Source organism: Acinonyx jubatus, chromosome B4 (genome assembly GCF_027475565.1).
Source record: "Acinonyx jubatus isolate Ajub_Pintada_27869175 chromosome B4, VMU_Ajub_asm_v1.0, whole genome shotgun sequence".
NCBI lineage: Eukaryota > Metazoa > Chordata > Mammalia > Carnivora > Felidae > Acinonyx > Acinonyx jubatus.
The window spans coordinates 63,606,062-63,633,712 of NC_069387.1; the positions used below are offsets into that span (position 1 = coordinate 63,606,062).

Below are 27,651 nucleotides of genomic sequence, written 5' to 3' on the forward strand. Positions count from 1 at the left end.
TTTGCCTTTGTGGAAAATATGAAAGTAAAAGTTGTACTAGTTGTGACTAAGGAAAAGTGTAGTACAGGAAAAACAATCTATACAGAAAATACTAATTATAAAGTTAAGACGAAATTTATAAGCATTTAAGATGTATAAATAGAAATTAAGGTTTTTATATATTATTTGATTATTTATAATTTGTTTTAACGTTTATTTATTTTTGAGACAGAGAAAGACGGAGCATGAGCGGGGGAGGGGCAGAGAGAGAGGGAGACACAGAATCTGAAACAGGCTCCAGGCTCTGAGCGGTCAGCACAGAGCCCAACGCGGGGCTTGAACTCACAGACCGCGAGACCATGACCTGAACCAAAGTTGGACACTTAACCGACTGAGCCACCCAGGCACCCCTTGATTATCTATTTACTAGTCTTATATCTGTGTTAAATTTCCTGAGGGTGATCATTGAATATGGTTGTATGGAAGAATGCCCTTGTGCATGCCCTTAGAGACAGATATGCTATATTTTTTAGAGATGAAGTGTCATGGTGTATGTAACTCAGAGAGGACAACAAAAGAAAAAGGTGTGTGTGTGCGCGCGCGCGCGCGCACATGCGTGTGTGTAGAAAGAGACATAAAGCATATGTGTCCAATGTTAATATTCAGTGCATCTTTGTTAAGATATGAGCATTCACTGTTAATATTCTCAAAGCTCTTGTGGCTTTGAAATTTTCAAAATAAAAAGTTGGGAAATATTCAGAACAAAAGTGAAGTACTTATGGATAAAGAAGCTTTATAAGCTAATAAGAAATGTAAAATGCCAGCATTTGAACAATCACTGAAAAAATACAAAAAACCTTTAAACAAAATGATCCTTGACTTCAATAATAAAGTCATGTAAATTTAAACGAGCTGTTAGTGTTCATCTATCAAAGTAGCAAAGATTCAAAAAAGTGATAATGCCCACTGCTAATGGGGCTGCAGCAGATTGAATGGGAAGTGTAGCTTGGTTCCTGCCTTCTTGTGTGCAGTCTGACAGCATCTGTGAATGCTTCAAATCTCTGTGCTCTTTAATCTTTAGCTCTTTAGCAATTTCATTTAATGAACTAAATCCAGTGAAGTAATAGGATAAGTGAGTAAGGTTATATGTATAAACCATGTGCACTGTAGCATTGTTAATGGTAGCAAAAACCATTTAAATGTCCAAGTCAAGTTTGGCTTTACACACTGTAGAATACTATTTGACCATTAAACACAGATGTTAGTATATTGATATGGAATATTATCTGTGATTGCTACATCAAAAATAAAAGCCAGTTAGAGAAAAATACATGTAGTGCTACCCCATTTAAAGTAATATATTCTCATAGACATAGTATTACGTGCCAGTATTACAGGTTTTGAAAACCTGGTTGGGAGAGTATCAAAAAAAGTAGGAAAATTACAGGAGAGTGGGACTTTATTTTGGGGGGGGGCGGGGGGAGAGTAGGACTTTAATCTCTCTTTTTGGAGTTTTTATTTTAAAGAAATAAAGATCATATAATAGAAAATAAAACTAAACTTTCTTTAATTTTAAAAGTCTTTGCAGTAATTTTTTCTTTAATTTCTTTGTATGGTGCTTTGTCAGTGTAGTCTTATTAAGTTATTTAAAAAATCTATGTAGAAACTCATTTTGCTCTTGTGTATTCTGTTTTCAGAGCAGTGGAAAGAGCTCAGTGCTAGAAAGCCTAGTGGGGAGGGACCTGCTTCCCAGAGGCACTGGTATTGTCACCCGGAGACCTCTCATTCTGCAGCTAGTCCATGTTTCACCCGAAGATAAGAGAAAAACAACAGGAGAAGAAAATGGTAAATTTTAGAATTGGAATAAGAATTATTTAAAAATTCTTCATTTTTGCTTGAATCTTAAAAACACATTAGACCAGATTAGACCAGAAATTAGTGGTTGTAACAAAAGGAGAATTCCTGTGAAGAGAGGTGGAATGCATCATTTCTCATGTAAAGAAAAAAAAACAGTAAGTTTTGAGGACCATAAGTAGACTTGTTTGGAATACTACCTTTTTGGTAGTTCAGCTTATTAGTAAACTGTTGTTAATGTTTATGGAGAATTTAGTGAGATACTCAGTAAATAGAAATCAGTTATTTTAAAGAAAAATTTTTGTGTCTTTTGGAGTGTTTTAAGCTTTTTTCCCCTAGTGTTTAAAAACTATTTTTACTTTTTTACTTTGATTTAGAAATTTAAATCATTTAGATTCTAGTTTAAAAATTTTAAATACACTTAAAATGACTTTGTTTTTTATTACAGCAGGGTTATCTCACCTTCCCTTTTCTGGTGTCACCATGTACTTGCTAATTTTGAATCTTTTGCCCTTCATGCTAAGATGAATATTATTTTTAGAAAGAGTTTGGGTTTTTTATTTTTATCTTTTTTACTGTCCTTCTCTTGCCATGCTTACCTACATAGCACATACTATTTTGATTTTTAAGATCCACCCACTCCTCCAATAGCAAATGTGGAATTTTTTTTTTTTTAATTTTTTTAACGTTTATTTATTTTTGAGACAGAGAGAGACAGAGCATGAACAGGGGAGGGGCAGAGAGAGAGGGAGACACAGAATCTGAAACAGGCTCCAGGCTCTGAGCTGTCAGCACAGAGCCCGACGCAGGGCTCGAACTCACGGACCGTGAGATCATGACCTGAGCCGAAGTCGGACGCTCAACCGACCGAGCCACCCAGGCGCCCCAAATGTGGAATATTAAAATGAGAAAAACATGTACTGTCCTTTACAGCAGTTCTTTGGTTAAATTGAAAATATTTTGAGAAATGTGTCTATCAGTGGATATTAAATTGCTTATTAAGCGTGTGTCCTATTTATATTTATTTATATTAGTGAGGTTGGAATGTTTGACGAAAATAATATATTTAATCTTCCTTTTTTTAGTTCAGTGTTTGGCTCAGACTTTCTTATTTATAAGTCTGTAAAATAACTAATTACATTGGCAGCAGAGTACCATGTTTGTTACTCATCTGCAGAGATCTGTTTTCAATGCAGTTTGATTCTACTTAGATTCTCATCTAAGAAGGGATGATAGTATTGATGAAATTGAAGTTACTTTAATTATTTTTTCTATTATTATAGGAGTATTGGTAGTGATAGCTTGTTTTTTTTTTTTAAGGAGTAAAAAAAAAAAAAAAACCTATCATGAGCATCTGCAATGACTGCATTAGACTGCAATAGAAAGTTAATCACTGAAGCAAGTTAATGAAGTTTAGATGTTAACAAGTAGTATTTTTGGATAGACTGCCAGAGGATATGTAGGAGCCTATTAATTAAGTGTATTAGGTAGCTTCTTGGTATATTATTCATCACTTTGTATTTCTATGATATTTGTTTAGTATTGAAATTCTAAGCCTCGAATTTAATCAGGTTGAACCAACCTATGATTCAGCTTCAAATATATAGAATAATACTTAAAATTTCATTCCTACTAACTTACATCATGAAGTATACCAGAAAACTTAAAATCAGACTTTAAGAAACTATATGGCATTAATTAGGTCTCTTTCTTTTAACCCTTTATTTTCTTCAGTCATCATGAAAATGGCAAATGATAGATATCCTGTCTCTTAGAAACTGTAGATGTGGGTAGTGTTTGTAGAAAAAGGTGTACATTTCAGCCACAGAAGTATCAGTTCCTCAGTATCTCTGCTCATATGTTCACCATGTTTTGTTGATATCTCTCATCTTAGTGGTTGGTCAGCAAATCTGCATATCTTACCTATATATATATATATATATTTTTTTTTTTTTCAAAGCTTAGTGTTTACATTTTATGTAAAAAAAAAAACCGCACAATATTTTGTATTACTTAAGACACACTTAATCCTCACTTAAAATGACAACTCAGCTACCCAGAACACAAACTAGATTTCATAAATTTTGAGTATTAAATTTCATGTGTATTATTAATAATTAGCATAGTTCCTTAGTTTTCTCATCAGATCCTCTTTATACTCAGGGTAACCAATCTACCTGGCCATGAATCATTGTAACCCAGAGAAAATTAGAAACAAAGAAACAGGTAAACATTTAGTTAGCCAGAAGAGTATGAACTACCTGACAGTCTGATAAACCAGAGAGGAGAAAGTAAGGAAAACATAATCAGACAGGAAAACTTAAAAGAAAGAAAAAATCAGTTTCTAACCATTTTGGATAGGGATTTATAGCCTCAGAGGGCTTTGTTATGTAACAAAGGCTGAAGTTTGCAATAATAGGCTGATTTAGAGCAGTATATTTTAGGATGACATGGAGCAGAATAATCCATTTTATTTTTTCATTTTTTATTAAAAATTTTTTTTTAACATTCATTTCTGAGAGACAGAGACATAGCATGAGCAGAAGGGGCAGAGAGAGAGGGAGACAGAATCCAAAGCAGGCTCCAGGCTCCAGGCTCCAAGCTGTCAGCACAGAGCCCAACACAGGGCTCAAACCCATGAACTGTGAAATCATGACCTGAGCCAAAGTTGGACACTTAACCGACTCAGCCACTCAGGCGCCCCAGAATAATCCATTTTAGATACAGGTCCATCAAAACTGACTAAAATAAAATATCTTAATGTTTAATATGTGTAATTATCAGGAAATTTTATGTAATGTGGAATCCTTCATTCTGTCAGCCAAGTAGGATAATTGAGGTGTCAGTATATTTATATAGTATTTCTCAGCTTGCTCCCCCTTTTGCCAATGTGAAAGAATTTTCTGATAAAATCTTACTAAAAATAGATTCACACTGATTTAGTTTGAACTTTCAACTTCACATTTATCTTTCATATATTTTTAAGAATCAGTCTTTTTTCAGATTTCCTTTTAGACAAAATCCAAAAATAGCATGTTGATTAAAGACCAAAATTGTTTTTATGGTGTTCTTTTTAAATTCAGTATGTATTTTAAAGAAAATAATCCCTTATAAAAAGCTCATTCTTCATGAATAGGGTAAATACTCATATATATTTACTTTTGAGGTTTTGGAAAATGTGTTTGGTATGCTTTGTAGATTTTTTTGTGCCAGGCAATTTATCTTTTCCTACATATCAAATATTTATGGCAGATTTTTGGAGAGTGAATCAATTTTAATCTGGTTGTGTTAGAACTAGAAACCAGAAGTAATACAATTAGCTGTGATGGAAAATACCAGCAAATTATGGCACGTGGTATGCTTCATTTATATCACTTAAAACATATATATCCCTTTAGGTATTTACTATTAATTGTAATGGGAATTACAGTTGTAAATTTTGAAAAATTGGATGCTCCGTGCATTTGAAATGTGTTCAGGTTTCTGCAGATTTGACTTTTTAAAAAGGTTTAAAATACTAGGGTTAAGCATTAAACTTATCATTCTGTGCTGTTTCTCTTTAACTGCAGACCCTGCTACATGGAAAAACTCAAGACACCTTTCTAAAGGTTTCCTTTATCCATTGTTTTTGGCCCTTTTTTTTCTAGTATGCCTGCATGTGTGCTTACGTACTCTTACAGGCTGTGTGCATTATTTTTCTTCCATTTTTATTTGCCTATCCACATTGATTGTAGGTGGTTCTTGTTACCTTTTGGCATTGCATCAGAATGCAGGGTTTTTTTTGGTGGTGAATGTAATTTATTTTATTTTTATTTTTAAAAACATGCTTGTTAAGCCAGACCTCTTTTAAACGATAAGGTAAATTAACCTCCCCACCCTCCCCCCCTTTGGTACGTAGTAGCTGTCTCTGTGAGTTCTGTTCACCTAGATTACTCCAGTCCTCCAATGAGACTTCTTGGAAGAAGGTACTAAGCTTCAAGTAGGTGAGCATTTTATTAGCAAAAAGGATCCAGTTTTATTTACTTATTTCCACCAAAGAATTGAATCACTTTTCCTTCAATATTTATTTAACTATCTTTTAGTCATTTTTATTTTGATTTCAGGTGACCGATATGAGTTATTCATGCACTCAGTCATTAGGATACTTAGAACTCTGAATTTGGCAAAAGCAGAATAGCTGTGCTTAGGGGAGGCAGTTTGGTTACTTTTCTACAATTAAACATTTCCAGTTTTTCTGAGAAAAATAGAACAAAACTTGCTCGCCAAGATTTAGACCACTTGAAACAGTGCCCACAGTGAATTATATTTTCCTTTTTTTTCAGGAAGTGCAGGAAGAACAGACCTATTACTGGAAACTCATGGAGAGTAGCGACTCCATACAGTACATATGCTAGGGTCTGTCTGTCTCCTCCCACCCACAAACACTCATTTCATTGCTTTCTAACCTTCATTTCCAAGGGAAAACATAGTCTTGGCCCTGGTGGGAAAATCACCTTGAAAGTACATATAAGTTACAGGATAATTTTGCACTACTGAGAGAACTCTTTAAAGGAACAGCAAATTGTGACTTTATAGGTAACCAGCAGGAAACCAAATTTAAAAGAAAAAAGTTTCATTTACATATTGCAAATTTTTACCTTGAGTTATTTGTGTAAATCTATTACATGTGCTTTTTGCATTACTCAGTAGGATTCTTAGTTTTTCTTCTGTTAGCCATTTGCTTGAGTTACTTTCGTTGTATAAACTGCTTTTATGTGTAAGATATTTAAAAACAAAGCATATGCTTTTACCATAATATAATTACATACAAAATATGAAGAGAAATGAACAATTTTATTTTCAGACTCTAGATTTCAAATCTAGATTTCAAAAGGAAGATCTGTGAGTAACTCTCAAAAGTCATTTTTTGAAATATATGATAGTTTTTAAAATATGAAAGTATAATTTAGGAGGTCTTAAAATACTGCTTGTCAGTGGCAAAATAGGAACAAATAATATTGTGTTGCCTTTTTGAATTCCTAAGATAAAAAGGTAATTGCTATAGTTTCCAATAAATGGAGTTTTTCTTTTTCTAGGGGTTGAAGCAGAAGAATGGGGTAAATTTCTTCACACCAAAAATAAGGTAATCAATCACACAAGAATATTATGAAGAGATAATATGTTGATACATTTTTTTGGACAAGTAGTTGATAATTTAGTTTCTTACGATTGGCAGTGTGTTATGTTATCTTGAAGCAACTGCTCCTTATAAAATAAATCTTATCTTATTAGTAACATTTCTAACCATAGCAGTTTATTTGGAAGACACTTTATGTTGAGCCTTATTGTAATGTGGAAATTAACTGTTGTGGGATCAGGCAGCTTTGAAAAGCTCATGTAAAACTAAGACTCCTTGGCTTAGAAAATACATGTATATATTAGAATTTACTAATTCTCTGAAGCAGATCTGTAGACATCCTTGAAATTTATCAACCCCTCACTTAAGAACTGTTGATCTTATCATGAATGTTGTCCTTTTTGTTTCAATAATTTTTAGCTTTACACGGATTTTGATGAAATTCGACAAGAAATTGAAAACGAAACAGAAAGGATTTCGGGAAATAATAAGGTAGGCATCTTTTTAGAGTTAGAATGTATAAACCTCAGTAAATATATCATTGAGAGTATTCTGTGTCTAATGTGTTATGGGCATTGTAAATTCATAGTCCTGGTCTTTGAAACTAATGGAGTATTTTCACAAGTATATAAAAACCTTACTTAAAATCCCTTTTGTTTCTTAGAGCTTTCATATACTATCAAATATTTCATTTAGATGATTGATTGTTTATCTTGTGATTTATATATCACTTATATAATTTTTGTATTTAATATTGCTATAGTAAGTTATTTTTTTCTGATGGATTGATTGTACTCTAACTCAAGAATCATTATGTAACTTAGGAGATTTTGAAGAGCTCTCTTACCTGAGTAAGGCTAGATTTACTTACGAAAGTAAAGAGAGAAGTTTTCTTTGATGAAAATGAAAACTAATGTTAACAACTTAATTCCTGTTTTCTAACATTGTGAAAATTAAAAAAAAAATGTGTCTAAGATGCCATTAATCTTGACACCAAGCACTATCACTGCTTCTCATAAATGCTCTGTTTTCTCTCCTTTCTTTATCCTTAACTATCTTTCTGTTTCCTTCCTTTTTTCTTTCTTTTCTTTTTTAACCTCCATTCTTGTATTATCCAAAGGCTACTTAATCCAGCAAGTGGGCCCTGGCCTAGTACTAATATTCGACAAGTATTCACTGAGCCCTTTGATCTGCCAGATGTTGTGCTGAAGAGGTTGTCCTGACACAAAGGCATTTTTGAGCCACGTCAATTCTTTATGTCTAGTCAGGATATTTATCTCTCTGACTAAGCTTTGTTCATTATTGAACTCTGGGCTGGTAACCTTTGAGTTACTGCTGCTGCTGCTACCATACTTCCCTGAATTTCTAATGATTGTGTTGTATAGAAGAGGTAGAAAAAGTGGCAGCAAACTAGATTAGCTTGTTGTCTGTCCTGTAGTTATATCAGGGATAATTTTAACTTCGGGGATGTTATTAATCGTAGTACCAGTCTGAATTCTCTCCTGTGTCCCCATGGATTTACTGAACTCAGGAATTGGTGGTAATTTTACATAGGGCTAGAATTTATAATGGATGTGACTAGTGTTTCAGAAAGGAAAATTTTAGTTAAACTAGACTGAATGTCATGAAAGATGGAGTCTGTATACCAACAAGATGTTTAATTTACGGTGGGGATGTGATATACTTATCTAGCAGGTTTTCTCACCCACAGTGTCCAAAAGATGAGAAGTCCCCTACCCCCAAATCTGTGAAAAATCTCTTCTTTCCTAAATCATGTTTGTAATGAAGTAAATGATACTTTGATCTTATGTAAGTAATTTCATATGTATAAATATCTAAATGATTTCATATGCCTAACATAAAGCCCTGAGGGATTTAAAATACTTATGAGATTGGAGTTGTAAAGGCATTTGAGCAAAGCTTTGTATTGGACATGAGAAGGGAATGCCTGAGAAGTACACAAGCTGGGTAGGTATGCTGAATATCAGCACATGACTTTGGAACACTGATGTGTTTGAAATAGAAAAGTAGTTTGGAGTTATCTAATATAACTCAGAGTAAAGGATGTTTCAAAAAAGCTTTCTGTGAAATTAAAATTTTCAGTGGGTGTGTATGAAGGAAGATAAAAGGTAGGCAGATGAGAGGACATTTTAAAGGATAAAGAAGGGCATATGCAAAGACGAATGCACATTTTCTATGTGCCTTTTTACATGTAGCTGACTCAGCTCTAAAACTTGTAGAGGGCCAGTGGTGAAGAGAAGGCAGTGTGTATAATGATCTCAGTCTAGGGAAATAAAGGTATCTCTCACTATCCAAATTCTACTATTTGAATTCAGGAATCTGAAGATGCAGATAAATTTTCTGAGGAATCTCTTAGAATATATGTTTTTGCTACCTGATATTCAAAGATTAGGAACCAAGTTGATGTGGATAACTTGTTACCTATGCCTCACTGTCTACTCAAGAACCTCATAAATTTGGATAGTGACACAGTGTTCTTTTGTTCAGCACTAAGTCTATTAAATGTACTTAAGAAATTGTATCTGTCTAGAACCCGAGAAAAGAATGTGGAATAATAAAGGAGAAATAAATTTTGTATATTAATGTTACAGGATTGAGTAAGCTTATAACCTGCTATATGGCTGGCTGGCTGCCTTACTTCCCATGGGTTTCATCAGGTTTTGATTGCTGAAATGTTTTAGGGATCATGGTTTAATTTGTATCTGAAAGCATCTAGAGTCTATCTACTTGAAATGAGATGTACTTTGCATTTTTATATTTCAATGAAATTTTAATGTGATTTTAATGTATTTTAAAACTTACTTTTAGGGAGTAAGCCCTGAGCCAATTCATCTTAAGATTTTTTCACCCAATGTTGTCAATCTGACACTTGTGGATTTGCCAGGAATGACCAAGGTAAAGATTAGTTGTTACTCATCGTGGATTTGGTCATGTTTGTTTTCACTCGAACAAATGTGGTTTTTACTTGACCTTATATGAGAATAATCAGCCTTTTTTTTTTTTTCCAGTCCACTTGATCTAGCAGCATTGATATAGTTGAGCCCTCCCTTCTCCTTGAAACACTTTCTTTACTTGGCTTCCACGACACCATACTCTGCAGGTTTCTCTCCAGCATCACTGTCCACTCCTTCTCTGTCTCTTTTGCTGGTTTCTTATCTTCCCAGTGTTAACAGTGAGTGCCTAGAGCTCAGTTTTTAGACCTCTTGTCAAGTGGGTACACTTACCCCCCCTTGATGATTTCGTCGAAACTTATGGGTTGAAATACATGAATGTCTGTATGTTGACAGCATTTAAACATCTCCAGACTTTTGTAACTGTCTATTTGGCATGTCCACACACATGTCTAGTAGATGTTTCAAACTTGTTATGTCTCGTGCTAAATTTCTGACCTGTCCCTCAAGCTGACTTGATCCTGCTATAATCTCCCCCAACTAAATAAATGGCAACCCTCTTCTGTCAGTTGCTTAGCCAAAAAGTTTGTAGTCAGCCTTGATACTTTTTTATTCCACACTACTCTATGAGCAGATCTTTTTGGCTCTCCTTACATTTAAAATATATCTAGAACTCTGTTGTATATACACATTTGTAGCTACATCCTCATCTAGCCGCTATCATCTCACCTGCATTACTGCAACAGCCTCCTAACAGGTCTTCCTCATAATCTGTTAAGTAATCAGTCAGAATGATGCTGTTAAGGTAAAAATTAGATTGTGTCATTCCTTGGCTCAAAATCTCTCTATTGGCTTTTCATTTCATTCACAGTAAAAGCTTAAGTTCTAAAAAGAGATTTAAAGTATCCTGTTACTCTTCTAACTCTTTCTGTTCCAGTGTTCTGACCTTATCATTCATCTTGCTGGAATATTCTTCCACTAGATATCTGCATGTAACTCTCCCTTATCTCCTTCAGTTTCTGGCCATTCTCTCAAATGTCATTATCTGAGTGAGTTCTTCCCTCATTATTTAAAAGCATAATCTGATTTCAAATAATTATCAGTCTCTTTTTTCTTAATGACTACCATGACATATGTGATGTAGAACAGTGCCTGAAATATATTAGGCTGCCAATAAATATTTGGTAATTGAATGAATGAATGAATGAATGAATGAATGAATGAATTTGTCTCTAGGAATTAGCACTGACCAATCCTTCACACAGTAAACTTCTGATATTTGCAAGAGGTACATTTTGAGGCTTTCACATATTACCAAATGCATACATACCACTACTAGTAGTATGTATATACTTTCTTCATTTTAACTGTAAATGGAGTAATGCCTACATTCTGTAGATTAAGTGAGGGGAGGCTGAGTTGATTTTTACTAGTTCCTTCTTCATTTGTCTTCGGTTCAGGTGCCTGTGGGTGATCAACCTAAGGATATTGAGCTTCAAATCCGAGAGCTCATTCTTCGCTTCATCAGTAATCCAAATTCCATCATCCTTGCTGTCACTGCTGCTAATACCGATATGGCCACATCAGAGGCCCTTAAGATTTCAAGAGAGGTAGATCCAGATGGTAAGGACAAATGTTTATATTTAATGAGATATGGTTGGTTAACAGTGGTAAATCTACCCTCAAGAAAGGAATATTTTTAAAAGGAATAACAAACTGTTAATACAGATTTAAAAAACAATGTGCTCCTATTCTGCTTATAATTACAAATAGAGATTCAGATGGAAAATAAAGTTTTAATGGGTTAGTTGCTGTATAGTCAAGGCAAAAATACTTAACATAATGTCCATATTTGTAATGGTTACCTGATGACTTTAAAATTATAATATGAGGGGCACCTGGGTGGCTCAGTCAGTTAAGTATCTGACTTCAGCTCAGGTCATGATCTCACAGCTCGTGGGTTCGAGCCCTGCATTGGGCTCTGTGCTGACAGCTCAGAGCCTGGAGCCTACTTTGGATTCTGTGTCTCCCTCTCTTCTGCCCTGCCCCTGCTCATGCTGTGTCTTTCTCCCCTTCAAAAATAAATAAACATTAAAAAAAATTTTTTTTAAATAATAAGATGGCTTTTCAAGGATGGTTTGTTTTGTAGAAATAAAATGATTTAGATTTTTGACTAGCTGACTTCTAAGAATAATTAACCCATAATTGATCATTGTTGATTATGATACAGTAGCTAATTGTGGTTATCTACATTCCGCAGAGGTAGAAAACATTTAGACAGACATAAGGCAAAGGAAATTCCTAGAAATAAAGGTAAAATCCTTTTATGAAGTATTCATATCCCCAAGGATTAGTTCATACTGTGGATCATTGTATGATAGTTGACTAATGCTGTGATATACATCTCATAGTATATATACAATGGCAGCTTATAAGAGAGTAATTATTATTGCTGCTAATAAATGTAGCTTTGCTCCACATAGGATCTAATTTTTTTACTGGAGTATTTGGGGGTTCTGTGGGCTGTGTCCTGTTTTCTTTTTTCTTGCTTTGAAGAATAATTTGAAATAAAAATTTGGTAGGAAAAGTTAATGCTAAGGCTACTAATTAAAATTCCCGTAAACAGTAATTTTTAAAAGTATTTTTATTTAATTTAAAGCTTTTAAGAAGTATTTACCACATGTTCATTTTAGATTGGAAGATAAGCTCTAGGGGCTCCTGGCTGGCTCAGACGGTGGAGCATATGACTCTTGATCTCAAGGTCATGAGTTTGAGCCCCACATTGTGGGTAGAGTTTACTTAAAAAATAATAGTAAGAAATAAATTAATTAAGCCCTATCAAAAGGTTTATTTAAATTTTACATTTATCATTTAAACTGTTAAGCATTTTATATGCATTCTATTTTAAACTGACCTTTGAGCCATAAATAGGATCATACTTTTGATCTAGTAATTTTTTTTTTAAGTTTATTTATTTTGAAAGAGAGAAAGTGGGATAGGGGAAGAGAGAGGGAGAGAGTGAATCCCAAGGAGGCTCTACACTGTCAGCACAGACCCCGTTGCGGGGCTCGATCTCACGAACTGCAAGATCATGACCTGAACCACAGTCAAGAGTCGACTGAGCCACCCAGGCACCCCTTGATCTAGGAATCTGAATCTGGTCATATATTGTAAGGAAATAGTCCCATCGAGTATTATTTACAGTGTCAAAAAATTAAATTCAACTTAATATATGGCCCATAGTAGGACTGATTAAGATTATAATAGATTAAGATAATAATAGATTATTAAGGTAGTGATGGGTAGGGAATCATTAAAAAGAATGATTTTGTAGATGTGAAGCAATGTTGAAAATGCCGTATGTAAAATTAGACACTGTGCAGAGCAGCTGCGGTTCTTACACATTACTGGTGGGAACGGTACCGGCCACTTTGAAGCGGTTTGTCAGTTTCTTAAAAAGTTCAGTCAGTACCACTCCTAGACATTTACCCATGTTAAATTAAAACCTATTATTTGTATCTCCTAAAACTGGAAACAACCCAAATGTTTCTCAAAGTACCAAACTATAGTATATCCCTACCATGGAATACTGCTTTGCAATGAAAAAGAATGAATTATTGATATATGCAACAACACGGATGACTCTCAAGTGCATTATGTCAAGTGAAAGAAGCCAGAGTCAAAAGGCTATATATATGTATATGATTCTATTTATGTCATATTCTGGAAAAGCAAATCTAGGAATAGAAAAGGGGTTTGAGGGGCACCTGGGTGGCTCAGTCGGTTGGGCCTCCGACTTCGGCTCAGGTCATGATCTGGCGGTTCGTGGGTTTGAGCCCCGTGTCGTGTTCTGTGCTGACGGCTCAAAGTCTGGAGCCTGCTTTGGGTTCTGTGTCTCCCTCTCTCTCTGTGCCTCTCTCTCTCCCTCTGTCTCGAAAATAAACATTGAAAAAAATTTTTTTAAAGAAAAGGGGTTTGATTGGGTAGTAGTACAAATAAATTTGGGGGGAAGTGATACAACTGTTTTGTCTTGAGGTGGAAGTGACATAACTCTTTTGCATTTATCAAAACTCCTGGAACTATACAACAGGAGTGAGTAAATTTTAAATAGATTTTTAAAATACTTATAAAAAATGAGCCCTAAGAGCTAATAAAAAACACTATATGTGAAAATTTTTTTTAATTTTACATGATGATTAAAATAAGTTAGTTTTTATAATTTTCTATTTTTTTAAAAGTTTATTTAGTTTTGAAAGAGAGAGAGAGAGAGAAAGAGAAAACAGGGGAGGGGAGGGGTGGAGAGAGAGAGAAAGAGAGAGAATCCCAAGCAGGCTCGAGCCCAGTGCAGAGTTCGAACTTATGAACCACGAGATCATGACCTGAACTGAAATCAAGAGTCAGATGCTTAACTAACTGAGCCACCCAGGTGCCTCTAAAGTAAGTTTTTAAAAAGTATTTGTGGGTTAAGCCTCCAACTCTTGATTTCAGCTCAGGTCATGAACTCGTGGTTTGTGAGATGGAGCCCCGATTCTGGCTTGGCACTGACCCCACAGAGCCTGCTTGGGATTCTCTTACCCTCTCTCTCTGCACTTGCCCAGCTTGCCCTCTCTCTGTCTCTGTCTCAAAGTAAATAAACTTTAAAAAGTATCTATAAGCAAAGGCTGGAAAAATACTGCCAAAATGATGACAGAAGTAACGTTAAGGAGGGATTATAGATGAGGATTTTTCTTTATTAATACTGAATAGCTTTATTTAATGGATCAATATCTTTTCTTTTTTTCATTTACCAGGTCGCAGAACTTTAGCTGTAATCACTAAACTTGACCTCATGGATGCGGGTACTGATGCCATGGATGTATTGATGGGAAGGGTTATACCAGTCAAACTTGGAATAATTGGAGTAGTTAACAGGTTAGCAATCAAGAATGGGATAATAATTGCAGCATTCCCATTTCAGAGCAAATCTGAATTCTAAAAAGTAATCTAAAATGTGATATGATCCCTCTTTTTCCCTTTTACTGTAACTGTGGTATTGTTAGGAATTCAGTGCTCTCAAGGGAGAAAAGATCCACTAAAGCCTCCTGTGGGTGTTTGTAATGGGAAGGATTTTTAAAGTAAGCAGTGCTATAAAGTGGAAGAAAATTTAATAGCGAGGCTTGAAAAATTCCTGCCTATTGTGTTATGTATGAGGAGTGCACTGGATAAGAAAAAAGAGTATTATTTAAATTTGCATGCAATCAAGAAAGAGTTTGTTAAGATGGTAGGATTTTAATAAATTGGTTTAACACCTCTGGCATTAGTGATTGATTCTTTGTATTCGCCAGGATGTGACTTGGAGAAATTTTATTAAAGGTATTCTAATAATGAATAGCTGGTATTAAAAATTGTGGAAAGGAAACTACTACTGAGTGTCTAATTATGTTTTAGAGACTTTACTGTGAGCAATTTGCAAATGGTATCTCTTTGAACCCTTACAACATCGCTGTGAGGTAGGTGTTGGTGTCTATTTTATAATTAGAAGGCTCAAGTTTTATATCTCCCAAAGTCACATGGTGAAAGCAGATTTCAAATGAAGCACTCTCTTAGTCCAAAGCCTTTATAAAGTAGGCAGCACTGAAATTAACAGGAGATCTGGGTTCTAGTCCTAGTTTGTCTCTAAACTAGATATATAATGTGGCCTTAAATGACACCTAACATGTTTGGGTTTCAGGCCTTTTAAAATGATACTGCTTTTCTCTCCCTCAAAAAGTAAATAAATAGATAAATAAAGGGATGCCTGGGTGGCTCATTTTGTTAAGTGTCCAACTCTTGATTTCAGCTCAAGTCATGATCTCACAGTCGTGAGATCGAGGCCTGAGGTTGGGCTCCATGCTAGGTGTGGAGCCTGCTTAAGATTCTCTGTCACCCTCTCTCTCTGCCCCTTCTCCCCTTGCACTTGCACGCCCTCCCTCTCTCTCTCTCTCAAAAAAAAAAAAAAAAAAATTAAACAAATAAATAAAATGAAAATGTTTTTACTAAGTGATATCCAAGATCTCTTTCAGTTGTCTGCTTTATTCGTATGTCCTAACTCTCCTATACTTTGACTTCTCTTTTTGTTTTCTTTTGTTTTCTTTTGTTTTCTTTTCTTTTCTTTTCTTTTGTGTGTGTGTGTGTGTGTGTGTGTGTGTGTGTGTGTGTGTGTGTGTGTGTTTTTAATTCCCACTCTCTTTTCATGCGAGCTGGTGGTATAAAACTGTTGCATTTGTAGTTGACTGCTCTTCAAGTTAATTATTTTTGGTAGAAATCCATCGCCTGTCCATGGATAAAATATACAGCTGGCTATCATGCTTTTACTTTTTTCACATGTCTATCCCTGTTACTTAAGAGTACTGCTTTTGACTATAGTGAATGGTAGTTACGAGTCCTAAACTATTCAGGCATTATTTACTTACAAGTCACAGATTGAATATAGGCTGAAGTACTTAACATGTGACCTTGGGTAGGTTAATGTCCCTGAGCCTCAGTTCCTTTGGCATAAAATGGAATAATATCTACTGCATAGTATTATGGATATGGATATTATGCATAAAATGGAATAATACCTACTGCATAGTATTACTGCAAGAATTAAATAAAACAATCCGTATCAGGCATTACAATGCTTGGTGCTATCATCATCATCATCATCATCATCATCATCATCATCATCCAAGGTATGTAGAAGACCTCAGTTGACTTTAGTTGAAAGGTTTTGTTATTTTTCAACCTTAGGAGCCAGCTAGACATTAACAATAAGAAGAGTGTAACTGATTCAATCCGTGATGAATATGCTTTTCTTCAAAAGAAATACCCATCCCTGGCTAATAGAAATGGAACAAAGTATCTTGCTAGGACTCTGAACAGGTAACATTTTTACCTCTTGAAAAATGAGATTTTGTTGGTTTGTTTGTTTGCTTGCCAGTAGGTATCTGAGAGCTCTCATTTTTAGTTCTTTATATTTTCATAATGTTCTTATGTATATAGTTTCAGGTCTTGTTTCTTGTATGTAGGTTCTTGTAATATAGATATCTTTTTTTATTGGGGTGGTTGGCATTAAATTATGGAGTTTAGAAATGCGCAAGGGAATTTTAAGACATCTTAATTATGAAGTTCTTGACAGTCATTTATTTTTGGTGCTAGAACTAGATAACAAATGACTTAGTTTCCACTTGGGATTTCAGGAACTTAATTAAAATTTATAATTTTTCACATAATCTAGTCTTATTTTTGGATGCCTTCTATTATTCATAAAAAGAATTTAAGGTATGTACCTTGAATTTCTTAATACCCACTGATGGTAGAGGGACTGGAAGACCTTTTTAGGTAATTTATAAATGACTAAAATGAAAGCTGTTTTTTCTTTTGTCTTACTCTCTAAATAAAAGCTGATAGACTTGGATCTTAATAAGATTGATTTTCACTCTGCTAAGATAAGTCAGAAACAAAAATCATCTAGGTAGAATTATATTGAGTAGCTTACTTTCTTTGAGGTAATTGTAATTAATATAGAAATAATATGTTTCAGTTTATATTTGATTCTCTTAGCAACTGCTATAATTTTATGGGTTGAAGGCAAATTTAAAGTGTCAATCAAGTTGTCTTTGTTCAGCCTAAGTATTTATTTCTAGCCTAAAACTGCATTATTTCCTGCAAAGACAAATTATTTGACAGCTTTCACCATTATTGGCATTTTAAAAATTTGAGCTGTTTGGGGCTTCAAAATACACAGTTTTACTTTAAATCATTTTTTCTAACCTTTGTTAGGTTACTGATGCATCACATCAGAGACTGCTTACCAGAGCTGAAAACAAGAATAAATGTTCTAGCTGCTCAGTATCAGTCTCTCCTAAATAGCTATGGTGAACCTGTGGATGATAAAAGTGCTACTTTACTCCAGCTTATTACCAAATTTGCCACAGAATATTGTAACACTATTGAAGGAACCGCAAAATATATTGAAACTTCAGAGCTGTAAGTAAAAAAATTTTTTGTATGGATTTGGTTACCTGAATTGCTAGGTTACTTTAACTTTTATAATAGTGACTTTAAATCTGAGCTGATCTGATTGTGATTTATACTTACCTGTAAAGTAGTATTTTGCATAGGATGATGTCTGATGTATGTGTAAAAATGCTCTGTAAACTAAGTATAAAGCACAGTAAAAATTTCAGGTTTTTTTTTTTAATAAAACTTGGATAAATCTTTAAAATATTTGGTAACTTAACTCCTTAAATGTTCATTTCTTTAATATACACACTGTAATTATTCATGAAAAAAAGGAAGAAAATGCAGATAAAAAGAATATATGACAAAATTACTTAATTCCACTAACTAGAAATACTCCCTGCTAATTTTGGCATGAATCTAGACATTTTTCTATGCATTATAAATGCCTGTATTACACTTCTTCAAAAATCAGATGCTGTACACGCTATTTTGGAATCATTTTGTAAATCAACATATCACAAACAACTAATATTACTTATACATTTCTATTATCAATCTTAAAATTTACATAGTATTTTATTTTTTAGGTACGCTCTCATTTCTTAAACCAGTACCTTACTACTGATACGTTGTTTTCATTTATACACAAATATAAAAAATGTTGTGATGGACTGTTTCCAGGGCATGTATCCAAGTAAACCCTTAGGATAAATTCCTAGAATAGAATTACTATGTCAAAGGTTATAACATCCTAAAAGCCTCTTACTGTTGCCATACTGTTAATAGATTGTATTAGCAATACATAAGAATGTTCATTTCTCTAAATTCTCACTTAAAAAAATCTTTTCATTTTGAAATAATTATAGACTTCCAGGAAGTTGCAAATAAATGTACAAGTAGGTCCTGTTAATCCTTCACCCCATCTTCCCCAGTGTTGATATCTTGTATATAGTACAGTAACAAAATGAGAAAATGGACATTGGTACAACCCACAGAGCTTATTCAGATTTCACCACCACTCATGAAATTATATATGCACTTTTGTGTGTTCTGTGTACTTTTGTGTGACCCAGGTGGCCTTATATAAGTGAGTTAACCCCATAAATTGTTGCATGGTTGGTTATTATATTTATAGCATATTGAGGGAAATAAAGATTACTAAGATGAATCTTTAAAGAGTTCAGTGGGGGCGTGCCTGGGTGGCTCAATTGGTTAGGTGTCTGACTTCAGCTCAGGTCATGATATCATGGTTTGTGAGTTCAAGCTCTGCGTCAGGCTCTGTGCTGACAGCTCAGAGCTGGGAGCCTGCTTTGGATTCTGTGTCTCCCTCTCTCTCTGTCCCTCCCCTGCTTGCACTCTCTCTCTCTCTCTCTCTCTCTCTCTCTCTCTCAAAAATAAATAAACATTAAAAAAATAATAAATAAAAAAGAGCTTAGTGGGTAAGGTAGATCCAGGTAACCTGAGGCACAATTGTGTGGCAAACAGGAGTATAATCAAGTATTTTTATTTAAATACTTATTAAATACATATCCAGAAACATGCATATAATATATATGGGGGGTTTCATAAATAGTTAATAAAGTAAATACCTGTGTAACCACCTATTCAAGCCTTTAGGACACTGAAAAGACACCATTTACATTTCTCTCAGGGACTGGGAGAATGCCGTAGTTAGAATGTATTTGGGTTGGGCTCTGAATAGAACTTCTGGATGCAGTAAGTAGAAGAGTATTTTAGGCTTTGAACAGCGAAGAACAATGCAGGGTGTATTTGTAGAATGGTATGTACAATGACAAGACATAACAGGAGGTAAGGCAGCAAAGGCATCTAAAAACAAGACTGTGGAAAGCCAGAGATCTTCAGAATTTGGAAGACTTCTTGCTATAACAGACAGAACACTTCTGGTCAGAGGAGTACCCATTTTAGAAGTATAATTATGGTGATTTTGAAAAATTATTTGGAGAAGGGAAAGGTTGAAGGCAGACTGGTCATTTTAACTGGTAATTTTAAGTATAATTTAATGGCATTAATACAGTCACAATATTGTCTAACCATCAAATGGTGTCTCTTTGTAAAATTTTTTATCACCTCAACAGAAACTCTGTATCCATTAAGCAGTATCTCTTTGTTCCCTCCTCCTCGTCTCTAGGAACCTCTGATTTGCTTTGTCTCTATGAATCTGCCAATTCTAGGTATTTCATATAAGGGGAATCATACAGTATTTGTCCTTTTGTGTCTGCCTTATTTCACCTAGCATAATGTTAGGCTAGTTCACCTTCTGCCTAGACAACTGTAAGAAAGTAGTGAATAGTAGAGATTTCTTTAAATTTTTTTTTTCTTTTTTTAGTGTTTATTTCTGAGACAGAGACAGAGCATGAGTGGGGGAGGAAGAAAGAGAGAGGGAGACACAGAATCTGAAGCAGGCTCCTGGCTCTGAGCTGTCAGCACAGAGCCCGACGCGGGGCTCGAACTCCCAGACTGTGAGATCATGACCTGAGCCGAAGTCGGTCGCTCAACCGACTGAGCCACCCAGGCGCCCCAGTAGAGATTTGTTTAAAGCAGGAGTAGGCAAACTGTAGCCCATTGGCTAAGAATGATTTTTATATTTTTAAATAGTTGAAAAAAAATTCAAAGAATATTTCATGACATGAAAATTATATAGAATCCACATTTCTGTGTGCCTGAGTTTTACAGGAATACAGCTATACTTCTTATATTTTGTCTGTGGCTGCTTTTGTGCTCAGTGGTAGAACAGAGTGGTTGTGACAGACTGTATGGCCTGAAAAGTCTAAACTACTATCTGGCCCTTAACAGGAAAAGTTTATTTATCTCCCCTCTAAATTGTGAATAAACAGAAACAAGTAAGATACCATTCCTGGTCTTTTCAAAAGCTTATAGTTGAAGAAAACTAGGGAGAGAAAAGATGTTCAGTAGTTCTTAGTTGACTGTGTTTTGACAGAACAGCTCTGTGTGCACACACATACACATGTGAATGCCCTTCTTCTCCATTAAAAGAAAAAAATAGAGAAACTGGTTCATAATGGAGTTAAGAGCACATGAAAATGATCTAAATGTAATCGTTTATCTGAGACGTTCTCAGAAAATAAGACCTTAAAGACTTCTAACTTGCACCTTCTTTCCCTTTTAGTAATAACAGGAATCATATACTTGATTGCCTTTCAGATGCGGTGGTGCTCGGATATGTTATATTTTCCATGAGACTTTTGGGCGAACTTTAGAATCTGTTGACCCACTAGGTGGCCTTAACACTATTGACATTTTGACTGCCATTAGAAATGCTACTGTGAGTATGCTCGGCTTAGAATTTTTTTTAAAAAGAGGTTAAAGGTTTATTATAATTTTTAACCCATTAACTATTTCTTTTTAAATGAACTGTACAGCCTCTTTGCCCTCATACTTGATATTAGGAAGCACTTTTCATGAAAAATACCAAACAATGTGATTTATTTTAACCTAGGGAAGAGCTAAAATTGTCTATAGCTATAATAAGAGCTCAACTTTTTTTTTTTTTTAGGGTCCTCGTCCTGCTTTGTTTGTGCCTGAAGTTTCATTTGAGTTACTGGTCAAGCGGCAAATCAAACGTCTGGAAGAACCCAGCCTGCGTTGTGTGGAACTAGTTCATGAGGAAATGCAAAGGATCATTCAGCACTGTAGCAATTACAGTACACAGGTAACAGACAAATGTAACGGGTGTCCGATTAAGTAGTAAAATACGGAAGTGGTGGTTTCATGGGATGGGAGGAAATCTGTAAGATGGGTTAACAGTTAAGTTCAAATCTGTAGCTTCCTTTTCTAAAAGTGCTTTGAAGTAGTCAGCTTACATGTAGCTTAAAATCTAATTATTTCATTAATTATATAATTTTCCTTTAAACAAAGTAGACTTCTGTGTTTCTTTCTTCCATCATATTTAGGAGTTGTTGCGGTTTCCTAAACTTCATGATGCCATAGTTGAAGTAGTGACTTGTCTTCTTCGTAAACGGTTACCTGTTACAAATGAAATGGTGAGCTGTTATTTTCACAAGTCATCATTGTAATCACTGTTGAAGCTTTTTGTACAGCAGTATGAGTACTTTAGAGTTCAGGCATGTTTTCCAGTATAGTGGCAAGAAAAAGCTTAGTGAACTTCCATTATTATTTCAAAGGAAACTTCAGTAATTCTGGTATAAAGTACATTTTTCTTCATATTTTCATCATCGTTAGCCTGCAGCCACAGGTTTTCATGAGAATGGAGTTCCTCTTGAGGATTGTGAATAGTTTTGCTCTATTACGTAGCACCACTGATCTAATGGAAAATTAGCTTTGTCTTCAGCGCCAGTAAACCGAGCCTTTAGAGCAAGCTCTTATTTTAACTCTGGCACATGACAATAATTTGGCCACTTCTAGTTTGCTTTTGATGGCCCAGTACTGTAATGTCATGGTTGCTTGCCACTATTCTGTGGGTTGCTGCTATCCTTAAAAATGCTGAAATTGGCAAAAATGTGGGATAAGCATTTGAAATTGCCTTTGTGTCTCTATTTGTTGGTTGTTTTGTTTACCTTCCTGGTCACTAAAAGTGCATTTGGGATGGTGGTGAGCCCCAGTGGAGGTTTACTAAGAGTACAAGACCATCCTTGGAAGTGGAGAATGTAATCCCTGCCACTCGGTTGTTTCCCTTGCGAGTGCAGCCCCCAGAATGAGAGGAGTAAAGATATGTAGTTCACCTGGTCTCAGGGTCCACCTAGTGAGATGACAGAATCATTGGAATTTCATTTGAATAGATCCTTTTCACCTGGTTTTGACGTTTTAATGCTGTTCTAATACCTGAGATTTGTTGGAACGGTGCAGATGAAGGGGTTAGTTAAATCTCTGCAATACTGGAGGAATTAATTTCAGCTTTCCTTTTTTTCTTTTTCCTTTTTTTTAAGTTTATTTTGAGAGCGAGAGAGCTAGTGAGGGAGGGGGGGCAAGGAGAGAGAGAGAATTCCATGCAGGCTCTGCATGGCCCAAACTCATGAACCGTGAGATCATGACCTGAGGTGAAATCAAGAGTCTGATGCTTAACCGACTGAACCACCCAGGCACGCGCCCCTTAGCTTTCCTTTTTGATTATTGTCCCATTAGGATTTCAAACCACGTATAATATTTAAACTAGGTTTGTCATAAGTAAGGCTCAGGTATTTAAATGTATCCTTTACTCAAAGTTAACATCTTTGACTTTATCTGATTATGAAATATTTTCTTGTTGAAACTGAACTGAAACGTTGATGTGCAATAGCAGATGATCTGAGGTTTTAATAGCAAGGTTACATAAAGCCTTCGAACTTAGATTTGCATTGGGTAAATTTTTTTTTTTCTAACAAAATACCTCTAACTACCTTAAGGTCACTATCTCACCCCCTTAGAAATGCAGTCTTAGATGATGAAATATTAATAAAAGAGCAAATTCTAATATGGCATAACATGTATTAGTTGGAGTATAAATATTGAGTATTTATTAAGGCATCAGTTTCCCATACTGCCTTTTTTAGAACTATTTAGTAAGTTGTGTTTCCTAAATTAGAATTAGGTTGACATGTTTTAGTATATAGCCTAATTTAATTTTTTTTCTAGGTCCATAACTTAGTGGCAATTGAACTGGCTTACATCAACACAAAACATCCAGACTTTGCTGATGCTTGTGGGCTGATGAACAATAATATAGAGGTAAATACAATTTGAATTGTCTCTTTTGAGAGAGAAAATCCACTGTAAATCAGTTGTATCAAATTTACCAAGCATGGCATAAGTATAAAACGTACAGATACCTATTGTTGTCTGTTACATCCCAGGAAGTATGCTAAGGGCATTACATTGTTATGTTAAATTGAATTCTCAAAACCACCCGGAGGCATTATTCTCATTTTCTCTTTCCGAAGCTGTAACTCAGAGGGGATCTGGGATTCATTGATTTAGTGTTGAAGGACTGCCTGGCTGGCTCTCTCTCAGTAACTGTTGTAGTTCATTCAGGTTGAAGAGTCAAAAAAGTGAATGTTTAAAATTGCTTTTATTTGGCTCTAAAAGCTGGGAAGAAAACATTCTAAGAACTACCTAAATTAATGGTAAATTTTCACCAGTACTGGGGTGGCTGCATTTCATGGCTCTTTTTTTCCATTTGAGGTTAATGTTGCAAGTTGCAGAAGATCTCACATGGAGCCAAGGCTGGTGGATAAAGCAATGCTACTTTTATCCAAGAATAGTAAATTTTTCTGCTATGCCTTAATCCAGTAAGACCTCAGAGTTCCCTTCTATATAAAATTTCCTTTCATGCAAATGGATGGAGAGAAAATTGTAAACATGGAATTTGGGAACTGGAGAGGACCCAAGGTCATCATCAACTTCAGTCCTTTGGTTAAATAGATGAAGAATCTCAGGCCCACAGATGATTAAGTGTTATCTTAGTGCTTATTTTCCTGGGTGCTGTTAAAAAGAAACAAGCATCTTTAACAGGTATAGGGAACTATTTTTAGCTACATAGCTGGGGTAAGTTAGTGTCAGAAAAAAATTTAAAAAATGCACATAAGTAAGCATTTTAAAGCACTTGGAAAGTGCACCAGATAACTGTTACATGAAAAATGCATGTCGATCTTGTTTTAGGACTAGGATTTAGTCCTTGTAACACTGAAACGACCTTCATGGAAAACTTATGTATGGAACAGTTTTTGTAATACTGACAAGGTAATTTATAATTTTTTTTTTTAATGTTTGTTTATTTTTGAGAGAGAGAGAGAGAGCATGAGTGGGGGAGGAGCAGAGAGAGGGAGACACAGAATCTGAATCAGGCTCCAGGCTCTGAGCTGTCAGCACAGAGCCCAACGCAGGGCTCGAACTCACCAGCCATGAGATCATGACCTGAACCAAAGTCGGACACTTAACTGACTGAGCCACCCAGGCGTCCTGACAAGGTCATTTATGATGGGATTTCAGCTAAGTTTTGTTTTGTTTTGTTTTGTTTTGTTTTGTTTAACAAATGAGTAGGTCTCTGTTTTTAATGATTCCATGACAAAGAACTTTATTTGAATATTCTACTTGAATCTTTACAACCCTTTGAGGGTAGATAATGTTAACAAATGACAAAACTGAGGGGTTAGGAAGAGTTGGTAACCTCTCTGGTCAACAAAGCAAATAAGCCAGGATGCTTTCCAGGACCCCTAAGGTCGTAACAAGTTGGTAACAGACTAGGATGAGAATTTCTGGGTTCCAGATTCTGCTGCCCCCCCCCCTTTTTTTTTGCTTTGTGTCCCTCTTCAAAACGTACATTTTAATATGGAAAACTCTATTCTGAAGATTGTTAAAATCCACACATTTTTATCATGTATTGTTTATCACTGGACTACCTCATAAAAAAAAATGAAAATTGGTCAAGAATCTGTCAAAAGAAAGTCTTACCCATAAAAGGTCAATATGGAAGCTTTGTTAACATCTTTTTTTGCAGGCTTGAGAGTGTTCACGAAGTGGTTTCTACTTAGGAGCAGTTTTGACTTTATTGAACCTAAATGCTTTTCTGTGTATCTGTTGCTGCTGAGAGAGCCGTTAACACATACATCTCACTCTTGAACCTGTCCTGGTGCTCTGACATACAGTAGGTGTTCACCACCTGTTGATTTGAATGTCAGTTTCTTAAGCTTTGTACCAGAGTTACCTGATAACAGCAAAGTAGAAGAGTGGGTGGTCCATCAGTCTGTTAAATTAGGTTACAGAAAGGACTGTTTTCACTGCTCCATTTATTTCTGGGAGATAGTAGAATGAAGGAAACGGAACATCCTTAAAGGATAACCTCCACCACAGATACCTCTTACGGTTTTGTGTGTGGGGGTTGTGGGAATTTCACATAGATGTGTGCAGGTTAGAGTGAGGTTTAAAGGCTTAAGTATTCTGTCATCTGTGCACTTAAGATTCTACATGGTATGCTGAAGGCTGATGTACACATTTATGTGGGACAGTTTCAATCTGATTTTTAGTGGGGAAAGCAAAGATGTCAGTCCATTGCCCCTCATTTGAGAATCCCTGGTTTAGGGAGCCACTGTCACTGACGTTGTATTGTATCCTTCAGGTGTGTTGGGCAGAAAAAAAGATTGAGAAGCATTGGGTTAAATGATTTCTTGTTTGTTTTAAAATAAAATTATGGCATGAGTCCCAACAGTGAGAGGATATACTGTAAGTCATTCCACACTTTTCAATTCAGCTGAACATTTTTTAGTAGGCTTGTATCTCAGTGCTCTGATAATTACTTTGGTTTTGTTTGGTTGTGTTTTCTAGGAACAAAGGAGAAACAGGCTAGCAAGAGAATTACCTTCAGCCGTATCACGAGACAAGGTAAAAAACAGTATTTTTAAAGCATATTCCCAACATGCAAAGATGGATTGGGTAAGCCTCAGTTCTAGAGTAATTTTTTTTTCTCTCTTCACTATTCCATTGGAATTATTTCATTGTTTGAGTGAAGGTATTTCAAGTTGAAAAATAGGGTTTTTTTTAAAGCTTATTTATATTATGAGTGAGCGAGAGCACATGTGTGTATATGCACGCACAAGCAGGGGAGGGGCAGAAAGGGAGAGAGAAAATCTAAAGCTGGCTCCACACTGTCCATGCAAAGACTGACATGGGACTCAAACTCACAAACTGTGAGATCATGACCTGAGCCGAAAACCAAGAGCCGGATGTTTAACTGACCCGAGCCACCAGGCCCCCTTAAAAATAGGTTTTGAGTAATTTAAAGTTAATGGTATCTTGAATACATTAGAAAAAATGCTTAAAGTTGGATTTTAAATATCAAGCTTTTAAAAGTTTAAGGTGACTTTATCAACTCTGTGCAATTAGTTGAAATGACCAATGGATGACTTTACTATAAAACAAGAAGGTATTTTAGAGAGGGAAAAATAATATGCATATAATAGCTTCTGGTTACCTGTAATAAGTTGCATACATTAAAATGTGTGTATACAAATCTGTTATCTTAAATCCTTTACCAGAAAAGATCTTACCAGATTCCAAAAATAAAAACGATTTAGATTGTCCTTAGGTACTCATTGCAGAAGGCTTTTAACAAAGTGGTAACAGTATAAGAAATAAGGAAGAATAAAAAATAATTTTATGTCCCGTGGTTCCTTTTGTTTCTCATGTTACTTTACGAATTTGATGCAGAGAAGAAAAATTTACATGTATAGAATGTTTTCTGAATGCATCTTTGGCATCCTTGATTTTCTTTCCCTGCATTTTTTACCTTTAGTCTTATAAAGTTCCGAGTGCTTTGGCACCTGCCTCCCAGGAGCCCTCCCCTGCTGCTTCTGCTGAGGCTGATGGCAAGGTCTGTTCTGATTCTTAATCTAAGCCTGCATGCCTGGTTGTTTGGTGCAACATAATCATCTGGAAACAACACACTGTACACTGAATAGAATATTAATTTGGGATATTGTGCTAAGGTTAGATTTAGTCTAACAAGAATTCTGAATTATGTAACTGTATACTTCATAAATTATTGTTGACATGCCTTTGCTTGCCAGATAGCAGAAACACACAGGAAAATAATTTAAAGAGGAAATTATCCTGCAGTTTTGAAATTCACACCATTGGTATTTAAATTTTGCTTGTTAAACTGCATGTTTTAACATATCTTTTAACAGTTAATTCAGGACAGCAGAAGAGAAACTAAAAATGTGAGTCTCTTGCTTCAGAATGGAAATGTACCTTTGGTTCTCACTGAAACACTGTCTTCAAAATCACTGAAGAAGCTGTTTGTGCAGTAGCATCTATCTCTTGTCTGTGTTCCATTTTTAATTGTTTTTCTTTTCT

At 35.2% G+C, this 27,651-nt stretch overlaps 1 protein-coding gene across 9 annotated transcripts in view; it reads left to right on the plus strand.

The window, feature by feature from the left end:
• The window catches only part of DNM1L (dynamin 1 like), a 48,917-nt gene that overhangs the window by 16,641 nt on the left and 4,625 nt on the right, over positions 1-27,651 (plus strand). Inside the window, exons 2-17 of one of the 9 annotated variants that reach the window (XM_027035880.2) lie at positions 1,677-1,824; positions 5,403-5,441; positions 6,909-6,955; positions 7,370-7,441; positions 9,779-9,865; positions 11,322-11,484; positions 14,652-14,772; positions 16,612-16,743; positions 17,644-17,850; positions 21,010-21,130; positions 21,362-21,517; positions 21,759-21,848; positions 23,437-23,529; positions 26,122-26,178; positions 27,089-27,166; positions 27,483-27,515. In XM_027035880.2, coding sequence (XP_026891681.1) covers positions 1,677-1,824; positions 5,403-5,441; positions 6,909-6,955; positions 7,370-7,441; positions 9,779-9,865; positions 11,322-11,484; positions 14,652-14,772; positions 16,612-16,743; positions 17,644-17,850; positions 21,010-21,130; positions 21,362-21,517; positions 21,759-21,848; positions 23,437-23,529; positions 26,122-26,178; positions 27,089-27,166; positions 27,483-27,515 — 1,644 coding nt within the window. The remainder of the gene's footprint in view (positions 1-1,676; positions 1,825-5,402; positions 5,442-6,908; positions 6,956-7,369; positions 7,442-9,778; positions 9,866-11,321; positions 11,485-14,651; positions 14,773-16,611; positions 16,744-17,643; positions 17,851-21,009; positions 21,131-21,361; positions 21,518-21,758; positions 21,849-23,436; positions 23,530-26,121; positions 26,179-27,088; positions 27,167-27,482; positions 27,516-27,651) is intronic. The other 8 variants (XM_027035881.2, XM_027035884.2, XM_027035882.2 and 5 more) reach the window with 8 other exon arrangements.